Source organism: Lepus europaeus, chromosome 3 (assembly GCF_033115175.1).
Source record: "Lepus europaeus isolate LE1 chromosome 3, mLepTim1.pri, whole genome shotgun sequence".
Taxonomy (NCBI): domain Eukaryota; kingdom Metazoa; phylum Chordata; class Mammalia; order Lagomorpha; family Leporidae; genus Lepus; species Lepus europaeus.
This window is the reverse complement of record NC_084829.1, coordinates 82807779-82831714: the sequence shown is the minus strand read 5'-3', so window position 1 is coordinate 82831714 and position 23936 is coordinate 82807779. Positions and strand designations below refer to the sequence as shown.

Here is a 23936-nt window from a genome sequence, read left to right as displayed (position 1 = left end):
GGAATGAGTAGAGGACAAGTTTCTAAACAGCTGAAATTTTCATTGTGGTTTCTGTTTTGTTTATATATGTTGTCATATAATGAACCACCACGAGATTTAGTGGTGTAAAGCATAGCAACCTTAAATTTGCTCACAGAATTGCAAGTTGAACAGGAGTTAGTAAGTATAGCTACCCTGTGTTCATTGTGTGTCAGCTGGATTTGTAGGCTTGTTTCCTCACTTGATAATTTGACATGTGACAGTTGGTACTCATTGATGAGAACTGGACTATTGGTCAGAATACCTAAAAATGACCTTTCCAAATGGTCTTTTTACCAACATGATGCTAGGTTACAATCACAAATAACCTGAAATAGAGAGCTGGGTGGAAACCATATCTTTTTTTATGAACTTGCCTTGGAATTCAGGCATCATCACTTCTGCTGTTGCTTAGAAGTGACTTATTAAGGCTAGCCTGTAATCAAAGAAAAGGGCTTTAGATTCCTGCTTTCATAATCTGAAAAATTTTATTTAACTTGTGAATTAATCTAAGTAGAATTTATATTTTTATTATATTTAATAGTTCCATTTATAATCGTAAATATCTCTTCATTAATTCAGATCTTTTTTTAAAAGATTATTTAAAAGACAGATTTACAGAGAGAGAGAAGGAAAGGCAGAGAGAGAGAGAGTGATATCCTCCATCCGCTGGTTCCCTCCCTGATGGCTGCAATAACTGAACTGGACCAGGCCAAAGCCAGGAGCCAGGAGTTTCTTCTGGTCTTCCATGTGGGCAGAAGGGCCTAAGCGTTTGGGCAATCCTCTGCTGCTTTCCCAGGTGCATTAACAAGGAGCTGGATTGGAAGTGGAGCAGCCAGGACTTGAACAGGTGCCCATTTGGGATGCTGGCACTATAAACCATGCCTTTAACCCGCTACACCACAGCACTGGCCCCTAAATGACCTTTTCTTAATAGTTTTTTTAAAAAGATTTACTTATTTGAGAGACAGCGTTACAGAGAGAGAAGATATAGAGAGGCAGAGAGGTCTTCCATCCACTGGTTCTCTGCCCAGATGGCCACAACAGCTGGGGCTGGGCCAGGCCAAAGCGAGGAGCCAGGAGCTTCACCTAGGTCTCTCATGTGGGTGTCAGGGGCCCAAGCACTAGGGCCGTCTTCTGCTTTCACAGGTGCATTAGCAGGGAGCTGGATCGGAAGTAGAGGAAGTTGGAACTTGAACTGGTGCCCATATCGAATGCCAGTGTTGCAGATGGTGGCTTAACTGGCTATACCACAATGTGGGCCCCTAATAATTTTTTTTATTATGGAAAGTGTCAAACGTACAAAATAAAAATAAAATGGTATAATGAAACCTGTATGTACCTTCTGGCTAGCTTCATAATTATCAATTCAATGTCAAATTCCACCTCCCTCTTGTATTATTTAGAAGCAAATCCCATATGACACATTTTGTTTATAAACATTTCAGTATGTATCTCTAAAAGATAAGCTAGTTTTTCCTTTAATAACTACAATATTTTACTTTAAAAACATTTCTTTTAAAAACTTTATTTCCTAAAGTCATTTATTTTACAAGCAAAAATTCTACATAATTGTGCATAACATAACCTGATATCTGTAAGTATTGTAGAAAGGCTAAGGCAAACTGCTTCACATATCGCATATACTTATAAATTTTTGCAGTGAGAATGCTTAAAATCCTTTAGCAGTTTTCAGGTATACTATATAATGTTATTAACTGTAGTCTCAAGAAATTTCTTAGCATCATCAAATATCCATTTAGTTCAGATTTCCCTGAGTTTGTTAGAACTCCCTCCCCAACATTTTATGATGAAAATTTCAAAAATATAAGCAAAGCTAAATTTTACAACTGATTATAGAATGCATAGATTTTACCATTAACATTTAACTATATTTGCTCTATTGAGTCTATCCCTTATTCTATTCTGTTCATCAGTGACTCTTGTTTATAACAACTTTTTACAATTCATCAAATTAAGATCTAAGTAGGGTTATTAATTCAAAAGTTCCACTCTCCTCCCATTTTTTTGAACTTCTGATTTATCTGTTGGAGAAACTATGCCATTTGTTCTGTAGGCACTCTGATGTGGTATGTGTGTACCCTAATAGGCTAAAGTGTGCTCGCTATTGACTTTTTGAGGAAACCATATCATCATGGGTTTTGCTGATGCTTTCCTTGTGGTGTCATGTTTTTGTTTTTGTTTTAAAACTCCAACCTTTATATTTTGGATAGCTAAAGAATTTGATCTATAAACTCAATTAGATTTAGTTTAGTTCTGAGGGGAGTTTTGCAGGAATATTTCAGTGATGCCACGTGCATATTATTGGGTCACAACAGAGGACACATCAGATGGGGTTGCCCTACTTTTTCTGTAGATTCAGAAAGTAACAGCTGATGACTTGGTCAACAAGCTTTCTCTTTGGCTTTATGTTTATCAATATTCTCTCTCTCTCTTTAAAGATTTACTTATTTTATTTGAAAGGCAGAGTTAGAGAGTGAGAGACAGAGAAAGAGAGATCCTCTATCCACTGGTTCACTCCCCAGATGGCCACAGGAGCTGGATCTGGGCCAGGGTTCCAGATCTTTTTTTTTTTTTTTTTTGACAGGCAGAGTGGACAGTAAGAGAGACAGAGAGAAAGGTCTTCCTTTTGCCGTTGGTTCACCCTCCAATGGCCGCTGCAGCCAGCGCGCTGCGGCCGGCACATCTCGCTGATCCGAAGGCAGGAACCAGGTGCTTCTTGTGGTCTCCCATGGGGTGCAGGGCCCAAGGACTTGGGCCATCCTCCACTGCACTCCCGGGCCACAGCAGAGAGCTGGCCTGGAAGAGGGGCAACCGGGACAGAATCCGGCGCCCCAACTGGGACTAGAACCCGGTGTGCTGGCGCCGCAAGGCGGAGGATTAGCCTAGTGAGCCGCGACGCCGGCCAGGGTTCCAGATCTTAACTTGAGTCCCCCATGTGGGTGCAGATGCCCAAGCACTTGGGCCACCCTCAACTGTCTTCCCAGGTATATCATCAGGGAGCTGCACTGGAAGTAGATTAGCTGGGACACAAACTGATGCCCATATGGGATGCTGGTTGTACAGGTGGAAGGTTTACCCACTATCCACAGCGCTAGCCCCTTAGCAGTATTCTTTTAATCAGTTACTTCATTAAAGATTGCAATGTGGTGATTCTTTCATACCTCCTACATTTTTTATTTGAAAATATTTTTGGAGAATTGCTTTACTCCATCAATTAGGTGTCAGATCAAAGTTGATGCAGAGATCCCCCACCAGGGCAATGCTTCATGCAGCTGCAGAGACTAGGCATCAGCCTATGAAAGCTGGAGCATGGACTGTAACCCAGGCCCTTGGGAGTTGATACTTAACCACAGTGTGTCCCAGATGCTGCACTTGGAGCTTTAGGATTTACTGTTTGTCCTGCTTTTTGTTTTGCTTTGGTCCAATTAATCTTTTCTAGGTCTGTAGCTCCTCCTTTTGTGATGGAAATGTTTACCCTGTGCCTCTTCTGCCATTGTATCTAGGAAGTATATAACTGATTTTTTTTTTACAGGCTAATAGAAGCATTTTGCTTTGAGATCTCAGATAAGACTCTAGACTTCAACTTTTATTTATTTATTTATTTATTTATTTTGACAGGCAGAGTGGACAGTGAGAGAGAGACAGAGAGAAAGGTCTTCCTTTTGCCATTGGTTCACCCTCCAATGGCCACCGCGGTAGGCGCGCTGCACTAATCCGAAGCCAGGAGCCAGGTGCTTCTCGTGGTCTCCCATGGGGTGCAGGGCCCAAGCACTTGGGCCATCCTCCACTGCACTCCCTGGCCACAGCAGAGAGCTGGCCTGGAAGAGGGGCAACCGGGACAGGATCGGTGCCCCGACCGGGACTAGAACCCCGTGTACCGGCGCCGCAAGGTGGAGGATTAGCCTAGTGAGCTGCGGCGCCGGCTTGTAGACTTCAACTTTTGAGCAGTGCTGGACCATTAAGGCTTTTAGACTTTTGAGGATGGAATGAATGCATTGTGAGATGGACATGAAGTTTTGGGGGCCAGAAGTGGAATGTTACGGTTTTGTTGTTAGTTGGGGAGCCTCACAAAGGCCTGTGTATTAAAATACTTGGTCCCTAAAGACCTATGTTAATTTCACCATGGGTGGAAACTTAATCCAGTTACAGTATTTAGAGATCAGGCCTTTGGGAGGTGATTAGATTGGATTTGGTTGTGGATTTGGAGTGAAGCCTCAGTAATGAATTCATAGAGGCTTTGTAAATAGGGACATAGACACATACTTTCCCTTTTGTCATGTTATCTCTGTGCCATTGAGGCTTTGTTTCCTTGCTTACCATGTCATCATTCCTCTGCACACACTTTGCCTCTGCCATCCTCTGGTTCAGGTGGCTGAACCAATGAGGCTCACCTGATCTTGGACTGTGAACCTCTAAAACTGTGAGCCAGGATAACCTCTTTGCTTTATAAGTAGCTTCTCTCAGGTATTTGTTATAGTGATGAAAAGCTGACTGGGGCCAGCACTGTGGTATAGCGGGTTAAGCAGTTGTCTACAGTGCCAGTTTCCCACATGAGTGCCGGATTGAATTTCAGCTGCTCCCACTTCCAATTCAGCTTCCTGCTGATATGCTGGGAAATCAGTGGAGGATGGACCAAGTGCTTGGGCCCCTGAACTCACATGGGAGACCTGGAGGAAGCTCCTGACTCCTGGCTTCAGCCTGGCCTGGCTGTGGCCTTTGTGGCCATTTAGGGAGTGAACTGGGAGATGGAAGATATCTCTCCTCTCTGTGTCTCTCCCACTCTTGCTGTAACTCTTTCATATAAATAAATAAATAAATAAAAAAGAGTTAACTCAGGAGACATAATTAACTCTTCTCTTCCTACCTTCATGTAGTGCACCTTTTCTTACAGTTTTCTTTGTTAGCTCTGTGAAGCTTGGTGTGTGAATACCTGTTCAGATTGGTGTCTCTGTGAGAAGACAACTGCTGGAGTGTTTTACTCAGCTACTGTCTTTCTCCACCTCTGGCTTTTAAATCTCGTGCTGAATCTATAGATTCTACTTCATTGTCATCTATATATCCTTGTGGTATTGGAGAAGACATCTTTCTCTTTCATAACTCTTTCTTCCGTTATAGGGTTCTGTATGTCAACTATCTTATCTAAAACATTCAACTATCTATATTTTTTTATAAAATATTTTTATTGTTATTTATATATTTGAAAGTTAGAATTATAGAGAGAAGGAGAGACAGAGAGAGAGGTCTTCCATCTGCTGGTTCACTCCCAGATGGCCACAGTAGCCAGGGCTGGGCCAGGCTGAAGCCAGGAGCTAGGAACTCTTTCAGGTCTCCTACATGGGTTACAGGGGCCCAAGCACCTGGGTCTCCTTCACTGCTTTTTCTAGGCCATTAGAAGGGAGCTGGTTTTGAAGTGGAGCAGACAGGACTGAAACTGGCACCCATATGGGATGCCGACATTGCAGGCAGCAGCTTTACCCACTGAGCCACACGCCGGCCCTTTATCTATCTATTTTATTTGAAAGCCATAGTCACAGAGAGAGAGATGGGACAGGTAGAGATCAATCTACTGGTTCATCCCCCAAATTGCCACAACAGCCAGAGCTGGACCAGTTAGAAACCAGGAGCCAGGAGCTTCCTCCAGAACTCCCATGTGGATGCAGGGCCCAAAGTACCTGGGCTATCCTCCACAGCTTTTCCAGGCACACCAGCAGGGAGCTGGATGGGAGGTGGAGCTTCTAAACTTGTGCCCATATGGGATGCCAACCTCATAGGTTGTGGCTTAACTTGCTTTGCCACAGCACTGCTCCCTGTCCAATATTTAAAAAACTTTTGTCAAGATATTAAAATCTTTCGTGCTGTCGGTTGTGAAGTTATAGGGAAGTAAAAAAAATGAGTATATAGTGATTTCAAATATCAAATACATTGAGAATTATTTTATTTCTTTGTAAAAATATATCAAGCAATTTGAATAGCGTTTGCCTTTTTCTTATCTTACAACTTAGAATATGGAATATCTTTTCTGTGACCAGGTAAATTGCCATATGCTTAGATTTGGGCCAACTTCCAGCGGGTTTTCCAGTGTCGTGAGATATCTCCAAGAGTTCTTTATTATGAAGATTTATCCCTGAATCCCTTTCTCTGGTGTATTTTCATCCTTTTATCACAACCACTTTCCTTATTGGTGTTAATAAATTCCCTTCACTATGCTCCTCTGCATGTCTGCAATCTCTCAGTCAGCTGTTTCTTCTGTAAGTACCTTTACATTTTTTTAAAAGACGTATTTATTTATTTGAAAGGCAAAGTTACAGAAAGGCAGAGTCAGAGGGAGAGGGAGAAAGCAAGAGAAGTCTTCCTGGCCGGTGCCTTGGTTCACTAGGCTAATCCTCCGCCGGCGGCACCGGCACACCGGGTACTAGTCCCGGTCGGGGCGCCGGATTCTGTCCCGGTCGCTTCTTTTCCTATCCAGCTCTCTGCTATGGCCCAGGAGTGCAGTGGAGGATGGCCCAAGTCCTTGGGCCCTGCACCCGCATGGGAGACCAGCAGAAGCACCTGGCTCCTGCCTTCGGATCAGTGGGGTGCGCTGGCCTCAGCGGCCATTGAGGGGTGAACCAATGGCAAAAGGAAGACCTTTCTTTCTGTCTCTCTCTCTCACTGTCCACTCTGCCTATCAAAAAAAAAAAAAATAAATAAATAAGAAAATAAAAAAAGGAAAAGTCTTCCATCTGGTGGTTCACTCCCTCAATGACTGCAACGGCTGGAGCTGCACCGATCCGGAGCTGGGAGCCAGGAGTTTCCTCCAGGTCTTCCATGCGGGTGCTGGGGCCCAAGGACTTGGGCCATCTTCCCCTGCTTTCCCAGGCCATAGCAGAGAGCTGGATTGGAAGTGGAGTAGCTGGGACTAGAACTGGCACCCAGGTGGGATGCCAGCACTGAAGACTGCAGCTTTACCCACTATGCCACAGCGCCAACCTCAGTACATTTACATTTGATTTGAATTTCACTTCCAGTAGTATCACTGTTCATTTCTTTATTTCCATGTTTGTGGACCAATAATTTCCTTTTTGGTTGATTTTGGTAAAATATTAAGTGGGTGTTTTATTGGGAGAGAAGGCAGTAACACAACTCACGCTTTGCTGTCTGCGTGAACTGACCAATAACAGATATGTAATAAGTGACTATCAATGACAGAAGTGAAGTGGCTGGTTACTTATTATAATCTGTTGTTTATACATTTATACACTGATTTCTGAACTGAAGAGCCAGCAGTAAAGTTTGTACTTTATACAGTTACTCTCAGTTAAATATACTGTGGTTATTGGAATTTGAACAATGTTGTGAATGACTAGTGTTATTTAACAAAATCATGGTGACTGAAATTCGTGCATATCAGAACTGTGCCGTGTATGGACTGCCTATATTGAGGCACCTTAACATAACCTCTTATATTGTAGTGTATCATCTGGTTTTTGCTTGCTTCTCTAGATTTATCTTGATTTTCCTTCAAACTATACTTAGACCTTAGCCCACATGTTTCTTTCAAGTTTGAATTTCTCTGCCTTGTTTCCAGTCCCCCATTCCTCTACCCTGCCTCCCCACCTTCTGTTGCTTTACTCCTACTTGCTGTTTGTCTGCAGTGCTGCTTTTTCTGAAAGAGACTTTTCTGCTCTTTCAAGTTTGAGTGATCAATCTGTGGTGTCCCTGTGTCATGCATACATTCTGTGTCATATCAAACACATGATCACATTGTGTTACACTGTTTACATCCCTGCTTCCACTGTTAGATGGTGTTTTTCTTGGGAATAGAGATTATGGTAGTGCTTTTCCTTTCTATACCCCCAGAGTCTAGTACTGTCTGGAACAAAATAGGTACCTAGTAAACTTCTTTTGGCTTAATGAAAAATAATCAGAATTATGGTGGAGTATGGAAAATATCTTTAGTAGATATTCTGGAAGAATGTAATATAGATCAGTTAAAGTGATAATAAAGGTACCAGATTATGAAATATTGAGAATTTATAATTTAAATAAAACATACATTAGTTACCATACATTTTGTTATTCTATGTTCATAGATACATTATAGCAATTTCATAATTATTAGAGAAAATATTTCAGTCTTATGAGGTAGGTGTTTAATGATTATTTGTTAAATAAATGGATACTTTAATGTTATGCATTTTCTTTGGTTCTAATATTAGTTAAATTTGTTTTTAAGGTATCTTCATGTTTTAATGATCTTCTGGTCATTTGTTGCTGGAGTTGTCACATTCTACTGCTCATTAGGACCTGATTCTCTCTTACCAAATATATTCTTCACAATAAAATACAAACCCAAGGTAAAATTGTTATCTTATTTTATTTTTAAATATTTATTTATTTATTTGAAAGGCAGAGTAACAGAGAGAAAGGGAGAGATACAGAGAGATCTTATATGTTCTAGTTCATTCCCCAACTGGCTGCAATGGCTGGGGTTGGGCCAGGCCAAATCCAGGACCCAGAATCTCCAGCTGAGTCTCCCACATGGGTGGCTATTTATATATATATGAAATTCTTAGAAAGTTGGATCCACAATTTTATTAGAGTGTCCTCTGTCTTAACTATAAGTGCAGTAAATTAAAACAGGGCTTCCTAAGCTTAGTTGATTAGGAGAATCTCCTAAACATTCTTTTTGTTTGTTTGTTTGTTTGGCAGTTAACTGAATTTTTAAAAAGATTTATTTATTTATTTATTTGAAAGGCAGAGCTACAGAGAGGCAGAGACAGAAAGAGAGAGAGAGAGAAAGTAAGTAAGTTTTCCATCCACTGGTACGCTCCCCAAATGGGCACAATGGCTGGAGCTGGGACTATCTGAAGCCAGGAGCCAGGAGCTTCTTCCTGGTCTTACACATGGGTGCTGGGGCTGTGAAGGACTTGGGCGATCTTCTACTGCTTTCCCAGGCCATAGCAGAGAGCTGGATTGGAAGTGGAGCAGCCAGGACTTGAACCGGCACCCATATAGGATGCTGGCACTGCAGGTGGCAGCTTTACCAGCCACAGTGCTGGCTCCACATATCTTTTCCCTCATTGAATTCAAAGTTTTGGAGAAGCAGAAATAGTTTTCTCTTGTAGTTTTTCAGTGATCACTTTCAAATATTCCTTTGAAGTATATTTAAATTTTGAATTTTATTTTAATAATTCAATATTCATTGAATTAATCCTTGAATGAACCATTATTGCAATTTACTTTTTAATTTTGGAAATTGTAAAACACTTTATCAGGCTTTTTTTTTTCCTGTTAGTTGGCAGTTATGTAAGTACAGATTAAGTATCCCTAATCTTAAAAATCCAAGTCTAAAATGCTCCAAATTGTGGAGCTTTTTGAGCATTGATACGAAACACAAAAATTTTGGATTTTGGATTTTCAGATTAGAGATGTTCAAGCAGTAAAGTCCATTGAAAATATTCCTAGTCTGAAATCTGAACTACTTTTGGTGTCAAGCATTATGTATTACAAAGTAGTTTCACTGTTGGAATAGACCAAAACAAACAAACAAACAAAAAATAAAAACAAAGAAAAACAAACCTCTGAATTCACACATTGTTTGAAAAAGCTTGTGAAAAGTTGATTCTCTTTAGTAAAAAAAAAAAAAAAAATCTCCTTCCTCGCCCCGTTTCCCTTTTTTAGCAGCTAGGACTTCAAGAATTATTTCCTCAAGGCCATAGCTGTGCTGTATGTGGTAAAGTGAAATGCAAACGACATAGGTAAGTTGGCCTTTTTTTATTTATTGATCCTATAGTTTTGGATTTCAAGTGATTTAATTGTCTGATTTTCTTTAGACCTTCCTTGCTACTTGAAAATTACCAGCCATGGCTAGACCTGAAAATTTCATCCAAGGTTGATGCATCTCTCTCAGAGGTAACTGATTTAATTTGTGTTATCAAATATACTCAAACAGAAAATGTTAAATGCCTATGGAAACTTTTTTTGTCAAAAAATTTAATCATGCAGCACCTCAGTACATATATATGCCTTCTAATCAATTCTGATTAGAGGATGGTTGATTAAGCAATTTGAGTAGTGAGGCAGGAATATTTTTGGATTCCACACTTAAATAGATGTTTTAGTGAAAGAAAGCACTGCTTTACCTGGTTGCTTATCTTCTGTGAAGACGGTCATTTTTGTCAAGAAAAATTTCATTTATTTCACTTGAAGGACACCAATTATCTATGTGTGTGTGTGTGTGTGTATAGACATAGACATACATATATGAGAGAGAAAGAGAATTCTTGTCTGCTGGTTCACTGCATAAATGCTTGGGAGTCAGGAACTTAATCCAGATCTCCAGTATGGATGGCAGGGATCCAAGTAGTGAGCCATCCCTTGCTACCTTCCAGGGTATACATTAGCAGGCAGCTGGAGTGGAAGCAAAGCTGGGACTCCTAGGCACTTCAGTTTGAAGGCAGGCATTCCACAAGGTACCTTAACCACTCAGCCAAACACCTGCCCCCCAAAACAATCATCTTTGTGATAGTGAGGCAGAAGGCAACAAAGGGTTAACAGAGAGCTGAGTAAAGGAAATTCTAAAACTTTTTCATAGTCAGGTTTTCTCATCTCTGCCTCTCTAATCACCTTAAATTTGAGATAGGACATAAAAAAGGGCTTATTGGAGAAATTGAGAAAAATAAATTGCAAACGTAGGGGCTGGCACTGTGGCATAGTGAGTAAAACTGTGCCTGCAGTGCTGGCATCCCATAAAGATGCTGGTTCAAGACCTGGCTGCTCCACTTCCAATTCAGCTCTCTACTATGGCCTGGGAAAGCAGCAGAAGATGGCCCAAGTCCTTGGGCCCCTGCACCCATGTGGGAGACCTGGAAGAAGCTCCTGGCTCCTGGCTTCAGAGAGGCCCAGCTCCAGCCATTGCAACCATTTGGGGAGTGAACCAGTGGATAGAAGATCTCTCCCTCTTTCTGCCTCTGCCTCTCTGTAACTCTGCCTTTCAAATAAATAAATAAATCTTTAAAAAACGCCCACTGCTGCCCGGCACTGCGGCTCACTAGGTTAATCCTCTGCCTGCAGCGCCAGCACCCCGGGTTCTAGTCCCGTTTGGGGCGCCAGATTCTGTCCCGGTTGCTCCTCTTCCAGTCCAGCTCTCTGCTGTGGCCCAGGAAAGCAGTGGAGGATGGCCCAAGTGCTTGGGCCCCTGCACCCGCATGGGAGACCAGGAGGAAGCACCTGTATCCTGGCTTCAGATCGGCGCAGCACGCTGGCTGTGGCGGCCATTTGGGGGGACTAAACCAATGGAAGGAAGACCTTTCTCTCTGTCTCTCTCACTGTCTAGCGCTACCTGTCAAAAAATAAATAAATAAATAAATAAATGCCCACTGTTAAGCATACATTTTTTTTAAAGATTTATTTTGAAAGGCAGAGTTACACAGAGAGAAAAGGAGAGTCAGATAGAGTGCGAGAGAGATCTTTTCATTTGCTGGCTCATTTCCCATTTGGCGGTAACTGCTCGAGCTGCACTGATCTGAAGTTAGGAGCCAGGAGTTTCCTCTGGGTCTCCCATGCAGGTGTAGGAGCCCAAGGACTTGGGCCATCTTGTACTGCTTTCCCAGGCCACAGCAGAGAGCTGGATTGGAAGTAGAGCAGCCGGAACTCGAACTGGCTCCCATATGGGTGGCAGGCACTGGAGGCAGTAGCTTTACCTGCTATGCCACAGTGCCGGCCTCTAAATATATCTTTAAAAAAAATAAACTGCAGGCTTAAAAAAACTTTCAATTAAGAGATGTGTGTAGTAGATATGATAATGACCAGATGGCTTACACACCAGGTGATTTCAAAGCCACACTAAGGGTCCCACACCTAAGATCAACTCCTCTAAAAATTATAGCCCCAATTATCTTTGATACCTTGAGTCTCAGCCTCAATCAGCTTTGATTCTTGTCCACTTCTACTCTTTTTCTTTTTTTTTTTTCATTTGAAAGGTGAAGTTGCAGAGAGAGAGGGAGAGAGCGAGCTTTTATCTGCTGGTTCACTCCCCAAATGGCCACAACAGCTGGGACTGGGCCAGTCTGAAGCCAGGAGCTTCATCTGGGTCTCCCACTTGGGTGCAGGGCCCCAGAGACTTGGACCATCATCCACTACTTTCCCAGGCATGTTAGCAGGGAGCTGGAATGGAAGTGTAGCAGCCAAAACACATATGGGTGCCTGCATTACAGGCAGCACCTTAACCCGTTTTGCTACAATGCCAGCCCCATTCCGCTATTCTTTTAAGAAATGTACTTTCTTTTCCTTTAATAAATCTTTACTGTTAAGCTTATTATCTGTGTGAGCTTCATTCAATTCATTGTCTGAGGCTCAAATGAATATGTACCTGGTTCTCACCTTTCTATTCTCAACTCCCCAAACCATAGGGCAGTAGAAATAACCATTTTGTATTTCCAAAAGGAACCTTCAACTACATGGAGCAAATGTATATGAGGAGACTTCAAAAAGTTTATGAAAAATGTGTGTTATGAAAAAAGTATGCATGGTTTTCAAAATTTTTTTGCTCCCAAATAAACTTTTTCTAATTCCATTTTTCATGGGCTTTTTGAAGAATCCTCATGTTTTATTGAATTATGACCTCAATTTTGACACTTACTGAAGAACAATGGAGGGAATGGGATAGTTTTCAGTATTTTTGTATAATATGGGAATAGATAGAAAACTTATTCTTTTATCTTTCTTGTTACCTTAGAATTCAAGTATTTGAAAGCAGGGTATGGGGTCTTATTAGTTCCTCTATCAAGTTTGAAGGTCACAAATGTTGTTGGTAGCTATTTTGCATGTACTGAATTAAGTTGAATGCTAATTATTTGAGAATAGTATTAGCATCTGAATCTCTCCTAATTGTCCTTTATTCCAATTTGTATCCCTATTCAAATTTTTGACATTTTTCTTTATTCATGGCTTTTTAAGGACTTTTTCATTTCCAGGATTCCTTGATTTAAGATTGTGCTGTCCAGTATGGTAGTCATTAGCCAAATTAGCTATTAACAAACACTTGAAGTGTGCTAGTTTAAATTGAGATGTGCTATATATGTATATAAAATAGATACTGGCCGGTGCCGTGGCTTAATAGGCTAATCCTCTGCCTTGCAGCGCCGGCACACCGGGTTCTAGCCCAGGTTGGGGCGCCGGATTCTACCGCGGCGGCCATTGGAGGGTGAACCAACGGCAAAAAGGAAGACCTTTCTCTCTGTCTCTCTCTCTCACTATCCACTCTACCTGTCAAAAAAACATAAATAAAATAAAATAAAATAGATACTGATATTTGAAGACTTAGTAATAAGAAAGAAATATAAAACATCTTATAATTTTTATATTGATTACATATAGAAATGATAATATTTTGCATATATTTGGTTAAGTAAAATATAGAATTAATTTAGCTTGTTCCTTTTCAGTTATTTTAAAAATGTAGCTACTAGAAATTTGTTTTTGTTTTCTTATTTTACTTGTAAAAATTTATTTATTTATTTGAAGGGCGGGGGTGGGGAGAAAGAGATTGAGATTGAGATTTTCTATCTGCTGGTTCACTCCCCAAATGGCTGCAGTGGCTGGAGCTGGGCCTATTGGAAGCTAGGAGCCAGGAGCTTCTTCCCCACATGGGTACAGGGACCCAGGGACTGTGACCATCTTCTGCTGCTTTCCCAGGCACATTAGCAAGGAGCTGGACTGAGAGTGGAGTAGCTCTCTCACTGTCCACTCTGTCTGTCAAAAATAAAAATAAATAAATAAATAAATAAATGAGCGAGTACAATAGCCAGGACTCAAACTTTAAGTAGACACACATATAGATGCCCATATGTGATGCCAGCACTGCAGCAATGGCTTTACCTGCTATGCTATAGCACTGACCCCTCTTTTCTTATTTTAAGTTTTAGTTTTTTAACAGATTCAATATGGTTTGTAGACATAATTCTTTTTTTTTTTTTTTTTTAAGATTTATTTATTTGGCCAGCGCCTCGGCTCAATAGGCTAATCCTCCGCCTGCGGCGCTGGCACACCAGGTTCTAGTCCCGGTCAGGGCACTCGATTCTGTACCAGTTGCTCCTCTTCCAGTCCAGCTCTCTGCTATGGCCTGGGAGTGCAGTGGAGGATGGCCCAAGTGTTTGGGCCCCTGCACCCACATGGGAGACCAGGAGAAGCACCTGGCTCCTGCCTTCGGATCAGCGCGGTGCGCCGGCTGCAGCGGCCATTGGGTGAACCAACAGAAAAGGAAGACCTTTCTCTTTGTTTCTCTCTCACTGTCCACTCTGCCTGTCAAAAAAAAAAAAAAAAAAAAGATTTATTTATTTATTTACTTATTTGAAAGTCAGAGTTACACAGTGAGAGGAGAGGCAGAGAGAGAGAGACAAGAGGCTAGAGAGAGAGAGAGAGAGAGAGAGAGGTCTTCCATCCCCAAATGACCACAACGGCCGGAGCTGCGCCGATCCAAAGCCAGGAGCCAGAAGCTTCTTCGAGGTCTCCCACATGGGTGCAGGGGCCCAAGGACTTGGGCCATCTTCTACTGCTATCCCAGGCCATAGCAGAGGGCTGAATTGCAAGAGGAGCAGCTGGGTCTCGAATTGGCGCCCATATGGGATGCCGGCTCTTCAGGGCCAGGGTGTTAACCCATTGTGCCACAACGCTGGCCTCTGTAGACACAATTCTAACATAAGGATATTCCCTTCCTCCCTGAATCTAAACTTAATTTATGTTTTTTGGAGAGATTTGCTTTGAAGACTATCGGAGAAAACTTCTAAGTAAGGGTATCATTGTTTGTCTTTGGTGTTATATTCACTCCTTTGAAAAGCATGGACACCTGGCTCCTGGCTTCGGATCAGCGAGATGAGCCGGCCGCAGCGGCCATTGGAGGGTGAACCAACGGCAAAAAGGAAGACCTTTCTTTCTGTTTCTCTCTCTCACTATCCACTCTGTCTGTAAAAAAAAAAAAAAAAAAAAAAATATGGAAAGCTTTTGGTCCAGTGCCTGACACATATTAGTGTTCAATAAATATTAGTTCTCATATCTAAAAGCATTTTTGAGATTATGTTGTAGGCAGGAACTGGGCTAGGCCCTAAGAAAAAGAAGAGAAATGAGGTGTAGTGCTCTGTTGTAAAGAACTTCAGTCAGAGAGCATGGGGATAGACACATATAAGCAGTAGTGACAATATAGTGTAATGCAGGCAATAATGGAAAAAATGTATGAGGCATAGAATTAGTGTAGGAACTGTGTAACTGTTGAGAGAGGCAGTAAGGAAGGGTGTCTAGAAATTTGCCATACCTATAGTGTGATAAAGCGAATTGCAGGGTTTGGTCAGAGTTCTGGAAAGCAGAGAGGCTTGAAATAAGATGGAGTATTGGTGGACTGAAGGATATTATGTGAGAGGATAAGGATAATAAAGAAACAATATTACCCTAGTACTGAATATTTATTGGTGTATATACTATATATTGAGCACTGTGCTAAGCATATGCATGATTTCATGTAGTCTGCACACAGCATATTAAAAGGGTGCTATTACTGATTTTACCAAAGATAACTGGAGTTTAGATAGTTTTGTTTCATATCTGGTTGGTAGTTGGTGGTAGAACTCAGTCAAAAACTCCAGTTTAGATTCCTTTTTTACCCATATTTTTATATGACTATTTAGAAATCAGATCATGAAAAGACTTTTTTTTTTTTGGTGACAGGCAGAGTGAATAGTGAGAGAGAGAGACAGAGAGAAAGGTCTTCCTTTTTGCCGTTGGTTCATCCTCCAATGGCCGCTGCGGCCAGCGCATCGTGCTGATCCTAAGCCAGGAGCCAGGGGCTTCTCCTGGTCTCCCGTGGGGTGGGGGGCCCAAGCACTTGGGCCATCCTCCACTGCACTCCCGGGCCATAGCAGAGAGCTGGCCTGGAAGAGGGGCAACTGGGATAGAATCCGGTGCCCCAACTGGGACTAGAACCCGGTGTGCCGGCGCTGCAAGGCTGGCATTAGCCTCTTAAGCCATGGCGCCGGCCGTGAAAAGACTTTAAAGACTGTGCTGATGGAGTTTAGATTAATTGATCCTGGAAACAGGTGGTTTTCAAACTGTGTAACTAGTTTTTAGCTGTTGCTTCACAGGATGCAGTGAGAGGTGAAAAGTTGTCAGGGGCTGGCGCTGTGGCATAGCTGGTAAAGCCGCCGTTCTGCAGTGCCAGCATCCTATATGGGTGCCAGTGCAAGTCTGGCTGCTTCACTTCCAATCCTGCTCTCTACTATGGCCTGGGAAGAAAGAGGAGGATGGCCCAAGTCCTTGGGCCCCTGCACCCATGTGGGAGACCCAAAAGGAACTCCTGGCTCCTGCCTTTTATTTATTTATTTATTTATTTATTTATTTTTGACAGGCAGAGTGGACAGTGAGAGAGAGAGAGAGAGACAGAGAGAAAGGTCTTCCTTTGCCGTTGGTTCACCCTCTAATGGCCGCCGCGGTAGCGCGCTGCGGCCGGCGCACCGCGCTGTTCCGATGGCAGGAGCCAGGTGCTTCTCCTGGTCTCCCATGGGGTGCAGGACCCAAGCACTTGGGCCATCCTCCACTGCACTCCCTGGCCACAGCAGAGAGCTGGCCTGGAAGAGGGGCAACCGGGACAGGACCGGTGCCCCGACCGGGACTAGAACCCGGTGTGCCGGCGCCGCAAGGCGGAGGATTAGCCTGTTGAGCCACAGCGCCGGCCAGGCTCCTGCCTTTGGATCAGAGCAGTTCTGGCCTTTGTGGCCATTAGGGGAGTGAACCAGCAGATGGAAGAGCTTTCTCTCTGTGTCTCTCCCTTTCTCTGTAACTGTGCCTCTCAAATAAATTAACCTTTAAGAAAAAATGTAAGTTGTCACAGTTACTGCCATGCCATTCTCTCCTTTAAAAATCACTGCAGCACTCCTTTCATATGTGTGGTTTGATATTTTGAAGGCTTCAGAGTGATGTCAGATTCTGAAACCTCCGTGATTTAGATCACTTTGGCCGTTGTAGTGGAGGATGGAGAAGAGTTAGCTTGGAAACAGGGATACTGTTTTAGAGGCTATTACTGTAATATAAGGGGTAAGAAGATGAAGACCTTGAGCAGTGGTATTGTAGAAGAGGACCACTTAGGTTATGAAATTAGGATTTGGTGGTTGTTGGGATGTAGAGAATGGAAGAGCAAATAATGATAACTTTTTCTGATTGTCTCTGTGAGCCCTTTACATTGATACCTCTTTTTTTTTTTTTTTTAAAGATTTATTTATTTATTTGAAAGTCAGAGTTATACAGAGAGAGGAGAGGCAGAGAGAGAGAGAGGTCTTCCATCCGATGGTTCACTCCCCAGTTGGCCGCAACGGCCCGAGCTGTCCCAATCCGATCTGAAGCCAAGAGCCGGGAGCTTCTTCCGGGTCTCCCACATGGGCACAGGGGTCCAAGGACTTGGACCATCTTCTACTGCTATCCTAGGCCATAGCAGAGAGCTGGATCGGAAGTGGAGCAGCCGGAACTAGAACCGGCACCCATATGGAATGCAGGCACTTCAGGCCAGGGCGTTAACCCGCTGTGCCACATACCTGATACCTCTCTTTATATGTTACTTCAATGCCTAATCTAGAGAATTTGCAGTATTTGTTACTGCTCCCAGAGAAGGTATATGATCTGATTCAGGAAACATATAAATTAGATACATACATAAATTCCCTCCTGATGCTTATTTAAGTTACTGGTTAATGCTGCAACTCTTCTTGAAAATTAACAATATACTGCTATACCCAGACCTATGAAGTAGCAGGTTCAACATCCAGAATTTATTTCATTACTTTTCCACATATAATTTATATACTGATTTTATGATTCACATAAAATTTATATACTAAAATTTTCATGAAATGAAATGAACTTAATTAGCAATCCAGATCAAGAAACAAAATATTACCAGCACCCCAGAGCTTAGTTCACTTCTAATAGCTGCACCCTCTTTTCCTCACTTGTTTGGCACCTAATTTTGATCCCTTATATATAAATCTTAGCTACTTTTTTCTTAATTTTATTCTAGTAATACTGACTTACAGAGAAAGTTGCGATGCAGAAGACCAACCTAATATTTTCCTTCTTTCTTTCTTTTTTTTTCTTAAATTATTTAACAGATAGAGTTAGATAGTGAGAGAGAGAGACAGAAAAGTCTTCCTTCAGTTGGTTCACCACCTCCCAAATGGCTGCTACGGCCAGCACACTGTGCCGATCTGAAGCCAGGAGCCAGGTGCTTCCTCCTGGTCTCCCATGTGGGTGCAGTGGCCCAAGGACTTGGGCCATCCTCCACTGCCTTCCTGGGCCACAGGAGAGAGCTGGCCTGGAAGAGAAGCAACTGGGACTAGAACCCAGCGCCCATATGGGATGCCGGCGCCACAGGCGGAGGATTACCCAAGTGAGCTAAGGCGCCGGCCCCAATATTTTCCTTCTTTCCATAGAACTTTATTGATTCAGCTAAGCTTCAGAGCCAAACACAATTTATTTAATTTTTTTGTTTGATTATAGGGATAGTTGTAAATATGTGTGTTCCTCTAGTAATAATTTTTCCTTTTTATGGACTTTTAGGATTTTCCAAATGTTTTCTCATATATACTCTTTGATCTTCACAATCATGTATGGTTAAAATATGCATTTTATTATGAAAATATGATATTATGTCAATATTTGGGACAGTAAAATTGGTTCTTGGTAATATTACATGTTATTAAATAGTATAATTTATTTTCCCAGAATTAATTTTATTTTTCTTAAAAATCAATTTTTATGCAGGTTTTTGAATTAGTGTTGGAAAACTTTGTTTATCCATGGTACAGGTACGTATTGTTTATAGTATCTTTTTTCTTGAATATACTAAATACATACATGTTTTAATATGTTTGATATGGACATATTATTGACAGATTTTCAGTTTAAACAACATTTCTCAACTTTGACACTGTTGAGACTTTTTTAGGCCAAATCTTGGAGGATAGTGCATTACAGGATATTTAGCAGCACTCATAGCCTTTTCCCGTTATTTCCTAGTAGCATCCTCCCCTCTCTCCTAGCCCTCACCTCTGAAAATGGCTTCAGAGATTGTCAACTATTACTTGGAAGACATTTTCAGCCCTGGTTAGGAACCACTGATGTAGGCAATAAGTAAACAATTCAATGATATTAAGGAGGTTAAAAATGTAGGTTGTTTTTTGAAAGAAGAATAACTTATACAATTTTGTATCACACCTGAATATAGTGATTTAATAATTTTGCACAAAGTTTTCACAGATTGTACCAATCGCTTCTTGGCCTTTTGGCTAAGATCAAGTGTGAAATGATTGTACCTGGGGATGAGGTATCTAAATGCTTTATTAAATTGAAAATTTAGTAGTGTTCCTAGAAATTAATATTTTTTCCAAGATACTTTATTTTTGGTGTGTGTTATACTATGTATGTACAAGGACCTTGTGCTTTATAGGATATAGAAAATAACAAATTTAGAAAAAATTGCAGTTTGAGAATAAGAGAGATCTGACTTATGTCAGTTAATAAATACATGCTTCCTTAAATAAGTATCATGTGTTTAATTATATAATCAGACATTAGGTATACTGTTTAATGACAGCTACCTTATTTTTTTTAATTTTTAAAAATATTTTTTAATTTAGTTGAAAGGCAGTTACAGAAAGGTAGAGGCAGAGAGAAAGAGAGGTCTTCCATCTGCTGATTTAGTCTCCAGATGGCCACAATGGCCAGAGCTGGGCTTATCCAAAGCTAGGAGCCAGGAGCTTCCTCTGGGTCTGCCACATGGGTGCAGGGGCCCAAGGACTTGGGCCAACTTTTACTGCTTTCCCAGGCCATAGCAGAGAGCTGGTTTGGAAGTAGGGTAGCCAGGACTTGACCTGTGCCCAAAAGGGATGCTGGCACTGCAGGTAGTGGCTTTACCTGCTACGCCACAGCACTGGTCCCCATCTACCTTAATTTTATATTGATTCATTATATTTTGAATTTCCTAGTTTAAAAAATGCTACTTGTTGAGCTCACCTATAATGTAAGACAAATTTAGTATCCAGTTTTATGCCATATTTTTCTGAAAAGCTTTGTGAATTCATTTTTTACTTTGGAGTTTTGTCTTAAATATGAGGCATTTGCCATTTAAGAAAAACTGATAGTAAGGCCTTTTGTGAAATGAATCCTTTTGTAAAGACAACCTCAACTTTCCTTACCCCCATGTTAAGACTCATCAGGCATAAAATATGGTTATATTTCCAAGTATGTATTTTTTCTGCAGTCTCGCTGTTTATGTTATTTTGTCTCCTTCCCTGAGACAAATAGTGAAAAAACATTGATACAGTTGTCTTCCTTATTCTGCTACAGGACTTAACACTGCCATCTCGAAGTTCAGGATTTAACCATTATATGAAAATTTCTTTCTGCCTTTGATTGGGAAAATGTCCTAATTCTTCTAGGGACTTCAAGAACTAAGGAATGAGAAGTAGGAAAATGAAAAGTAGCTCCTCAGATGATGGTTGTCAAAATTTCAGTGGAAAAATGATTTCCCCAGTTTATTTACTTTTTCAAATAGAGCATACTTTTTTTTTTTTACTTTTAGAATTAGTTTATGTAAATTCACATATTCTTTTGCTTCTTCAAAATTATTCAAAATTATTTTGTTTCCTTAAAATTTCTTTGGTGACATTTACAACTCGGATTATGTATATGTGTATGTCTGCAAGGAAATATACACCACAATTTAGTTAATGTAATTAGTACTAGAATTATGCAAAATACTTATTTTCTTTTTTATGCATTTCTTTTATTCTGCAGTGAAATGCATTACTAGTAAGTAAAAAAAGAAAACTTACATAAGTAGATGGGAAAAAGACAAAGTTCTTTTCTTGCTTTCTAGAACATGGAATTGTATTTCTGTGAACTACTGAATGTTTACTTTTCTCCTCAATTAAAGGGATGTGACAGATGATGAGTCCTTTGTTGATGAACTGAGAGTAATTTTACGGTTTTTTGCATCTGTCTTAATACGAAGGATTCACAAGGTATATATTTATAATGAGAAATTTGGGATTTTATCATTTGTAAGATATTTTAAATCTTAGTTTTACTGTCTCCTATACCCTGTGTATTTGTTTTTTCTTCATTTTATTTATTTATTTATTTTTTGGTTAGAACATTAATGAATCATTTTGATTCATTGATCAGTTTTGCTTTCTTTAATGCTTGGCTATTTTGATTCATGGAAATTAGATATTTGAGAAGACAGCCATTGAAAAAAAGTCATGTTTTAGTTAGATGAATTATTGAATAAATGGCAATAGTTATTATCTCTAAAAATTTTATTAAATTAAAAATTATTTATTTTCATCTTATTTGAAAGGCAGAGAGAGGGGTTCAGGTATTTTCCATTTGCTGGTTTATTCCCTAAATGCCTGCCACATCAAGGACTGAGCCAGCCCAAAGCTGGAAGCTAGACCCTGTCAGGTCTCCCATGTGGTTGGCAGGTATGCAAGTACTTGAGCAGGTAGTGACCTGCTGCCTCCAGGGTGTGCATTAGCAGGAAGCTGGATCAGAAGCAGAGGAGCCATGACTTTAGGCATTCCCACTTAGAGATGCTGGAATCCCAATCTGTGTCTTAATCTTTTTGCCAAATGCCTGCCCTCTGCTTTCTGTATGGATTTACCTACTCTAGATGACTCATATAAGTGGAGTCTTATGATACATGACTTTTGTGATTGATTTCTTTCATTAAAGATAATGTCTTCAAAGTTCATCCATGTTGTCATGTTGTAGCATGTATCAGTACTTTGCTTTTTCCAAGTCTAAACAGTGTTCCATTGTATGAATATACTACAGTTTATTCATTCATCAGCTAATAATAGACATTTGGATTATTTTCATCCTTTGTTAATATGCCTATAAACATGTGTACAAAAATTTTTGGTAGATATATGTTTTCATTTATCTTGTGTATATAAAAGCATCTAGGAATGGAACTCCTGGGTCAAATGGTAACTCTACATTTAATACTTGGAGGAATTGCCACACTATTTTCCAAAGTGGCTGTAGCATTTACATTTCTGCAAGCAGTGCATCAGGGTTCTGATTTTTCACATCGTTGTCGGTACTACAGGATGTGAAATGGTATTTTATGGTGGCTGTGATTTTCATTTCCCCATGCCAGTGATATTGAGCATCTTTTAATATGCTTATTGGTCATTTCTATATCTTTGGGGAAGTATTTATTTAAATCCTTTGCTCATATTTTAACTGGATTATCTATTATGAGTTGTAAAACATATATTCTGAATATAAGTCCTTTATCAGCTATATGATCTGCAAATATTTTCTTGCATTCTCTGGGTTATGAGCTGTATATTCTTTATTTTCCTTGGGGCAAAGAAATGGGTTGTTATTATATCAATCTTATGGAAAGTTAGTAAATTTGTTAAAGTGTCAGAGATAATTAATAAGCAAAGGATTAAGCCTGGGTCATCTTATTCCTACTACAATATTTTGCCCTCAATACCATTGCCTGAATACCACAAAGAATCATTTAAAGTCCACAACTTTGTTTTCTTTGACAGGCAGAGTGGATAGTGAGAGAGAGAGACAGAGAGAAAGGTCTTCTTTTTTGCCGTTGGTTCACCCTCCAATGGCCGCTGCGGCCCGCGCATCTGGCTGATCCGAAGCCAGGAGCCAGGTGCTTCTCCTGGTCTCCCATAGGGTGCAGGGCCCAAGCACTTGGGCCATCCTCCACTGCACTCCCGGGCCATAGCAGAGAGCTGGCCTGGAAGAGGGGTAACTGGGATAGAATCCGGTGCCCCAACCGGGACTAGAACCCGGTGTGCCGGCGCTGCAAGGCAGAGGATTAGCCTATTAAGCCACGGTTCCGGCCGACAACTTTGTTTTCAAAGTTTAGTGATAAACTCATTATTTTACTGTTTTGATTTTGATTGGAAGTCTCTAAAATGGAACTTACAAATGGAAAACTTCATAAGTTTTATCAGAAAATAGGATTTTACAAAATGTTTGAAACCTAAAACATCTTGTTTATTTGATAAATATGAGAGTATTTATAGTCACTGAATACCAGATAGCCAAGGATAAATGAAAAGTAATGTTATTTTGCAATGAAGCATAATACTAGCAAAAATATATTCTTTTATTATCATGTTTGGCATTTTACAACTAAAAGTTATCTTTAAACTGCTCTGAGTTTTACCACAAATCACTAATATTTGGGCATTAATGATCCATCACATTTACTAGATCTAGCACATTGTGATTTTGGTATCTTCCTTAATAGGAGGTAGAAAAGAGTTGAAAAGTTAACACAATACACTGTTGTGATGAAATTTTCTCATGCTTTTGATAAAAGGCATATATGTGGTAAGTTTCATGGTGGAAGATAAGCTGGTTAAAGTCCAGTAAAACGATTTTTAGTGATATTTTTTATTTACAGTTTATTTTCTGTTACTTCTTGTTTCTTTTCTGTGTAATATAAGCCCTCAGTTCTTTCTTACCAACTTATTGTAATCACTATAGCTTCTAGCCTTTAGTTTGAAAAATGTTAGGAAAGAATGATGAAACAATATTATTTAAAAATAGGATGCTTCCATATATCTTGAAACCAGGGTTCATCTTGTAAGCTGGATGAAGATATTTATTCTTAAGTAAACTTTTAGTAAATACAAATTTACAGTTTTAAGGGGACGATAAATTACTAGAGAGTTTTCCTTGAATGCATTTAAAAAAAGAGCTCATAAAGAAACAAGCCAGGTATAAATATATTATTAAATGTACTATTTCTTATATACATATTAAGATAAATTTTCAATAATATGGTCAAAAAAATGCCTAATGTAACAGTATAATCCAAGAATATAAAATGC

At 40.3% G+C, this 23936-nt stretch overlaps 1 protein-coding gene across 5 annotated transcripts in view; it reads left to right on the top strand.

Annotated features, from left to right (window-relative positions):
- SNX14 (sorting nexin 14) overlaps positions 1-23936 on the top strand; it is a 100541-nt gene that overhangs the window by 5970 nt on the left and 70635 nt on the right. For 3 of the 5 annotated variants that reach the window (XM_062186453.1, XM_062186451.1, XM_062186456.1), the window contains exons 2-6: positions 8258-8378; positions 9706-9782; positions 9858-9936; positions 18823-18866; positions 20996-21083. In XM_062186453.1, coding sequence (XP_062042437.1) covers positions 8258-8378; positions 9706-9782; positions 9858-9936; positions 18823-18866; positions 20996-21083 — 409 coding nt within the window. Of the gene's footprint in view, positions 1-8257; positions 8379-9705; positions 9783-9857; positions 9937-18822; positions 18867-20995; positions 21084-23936 lie in introns of those variants that run through there. The other 2 variants (XM_062186452.1, XM_062186457.1) reach the window with 2 other exon arrangements.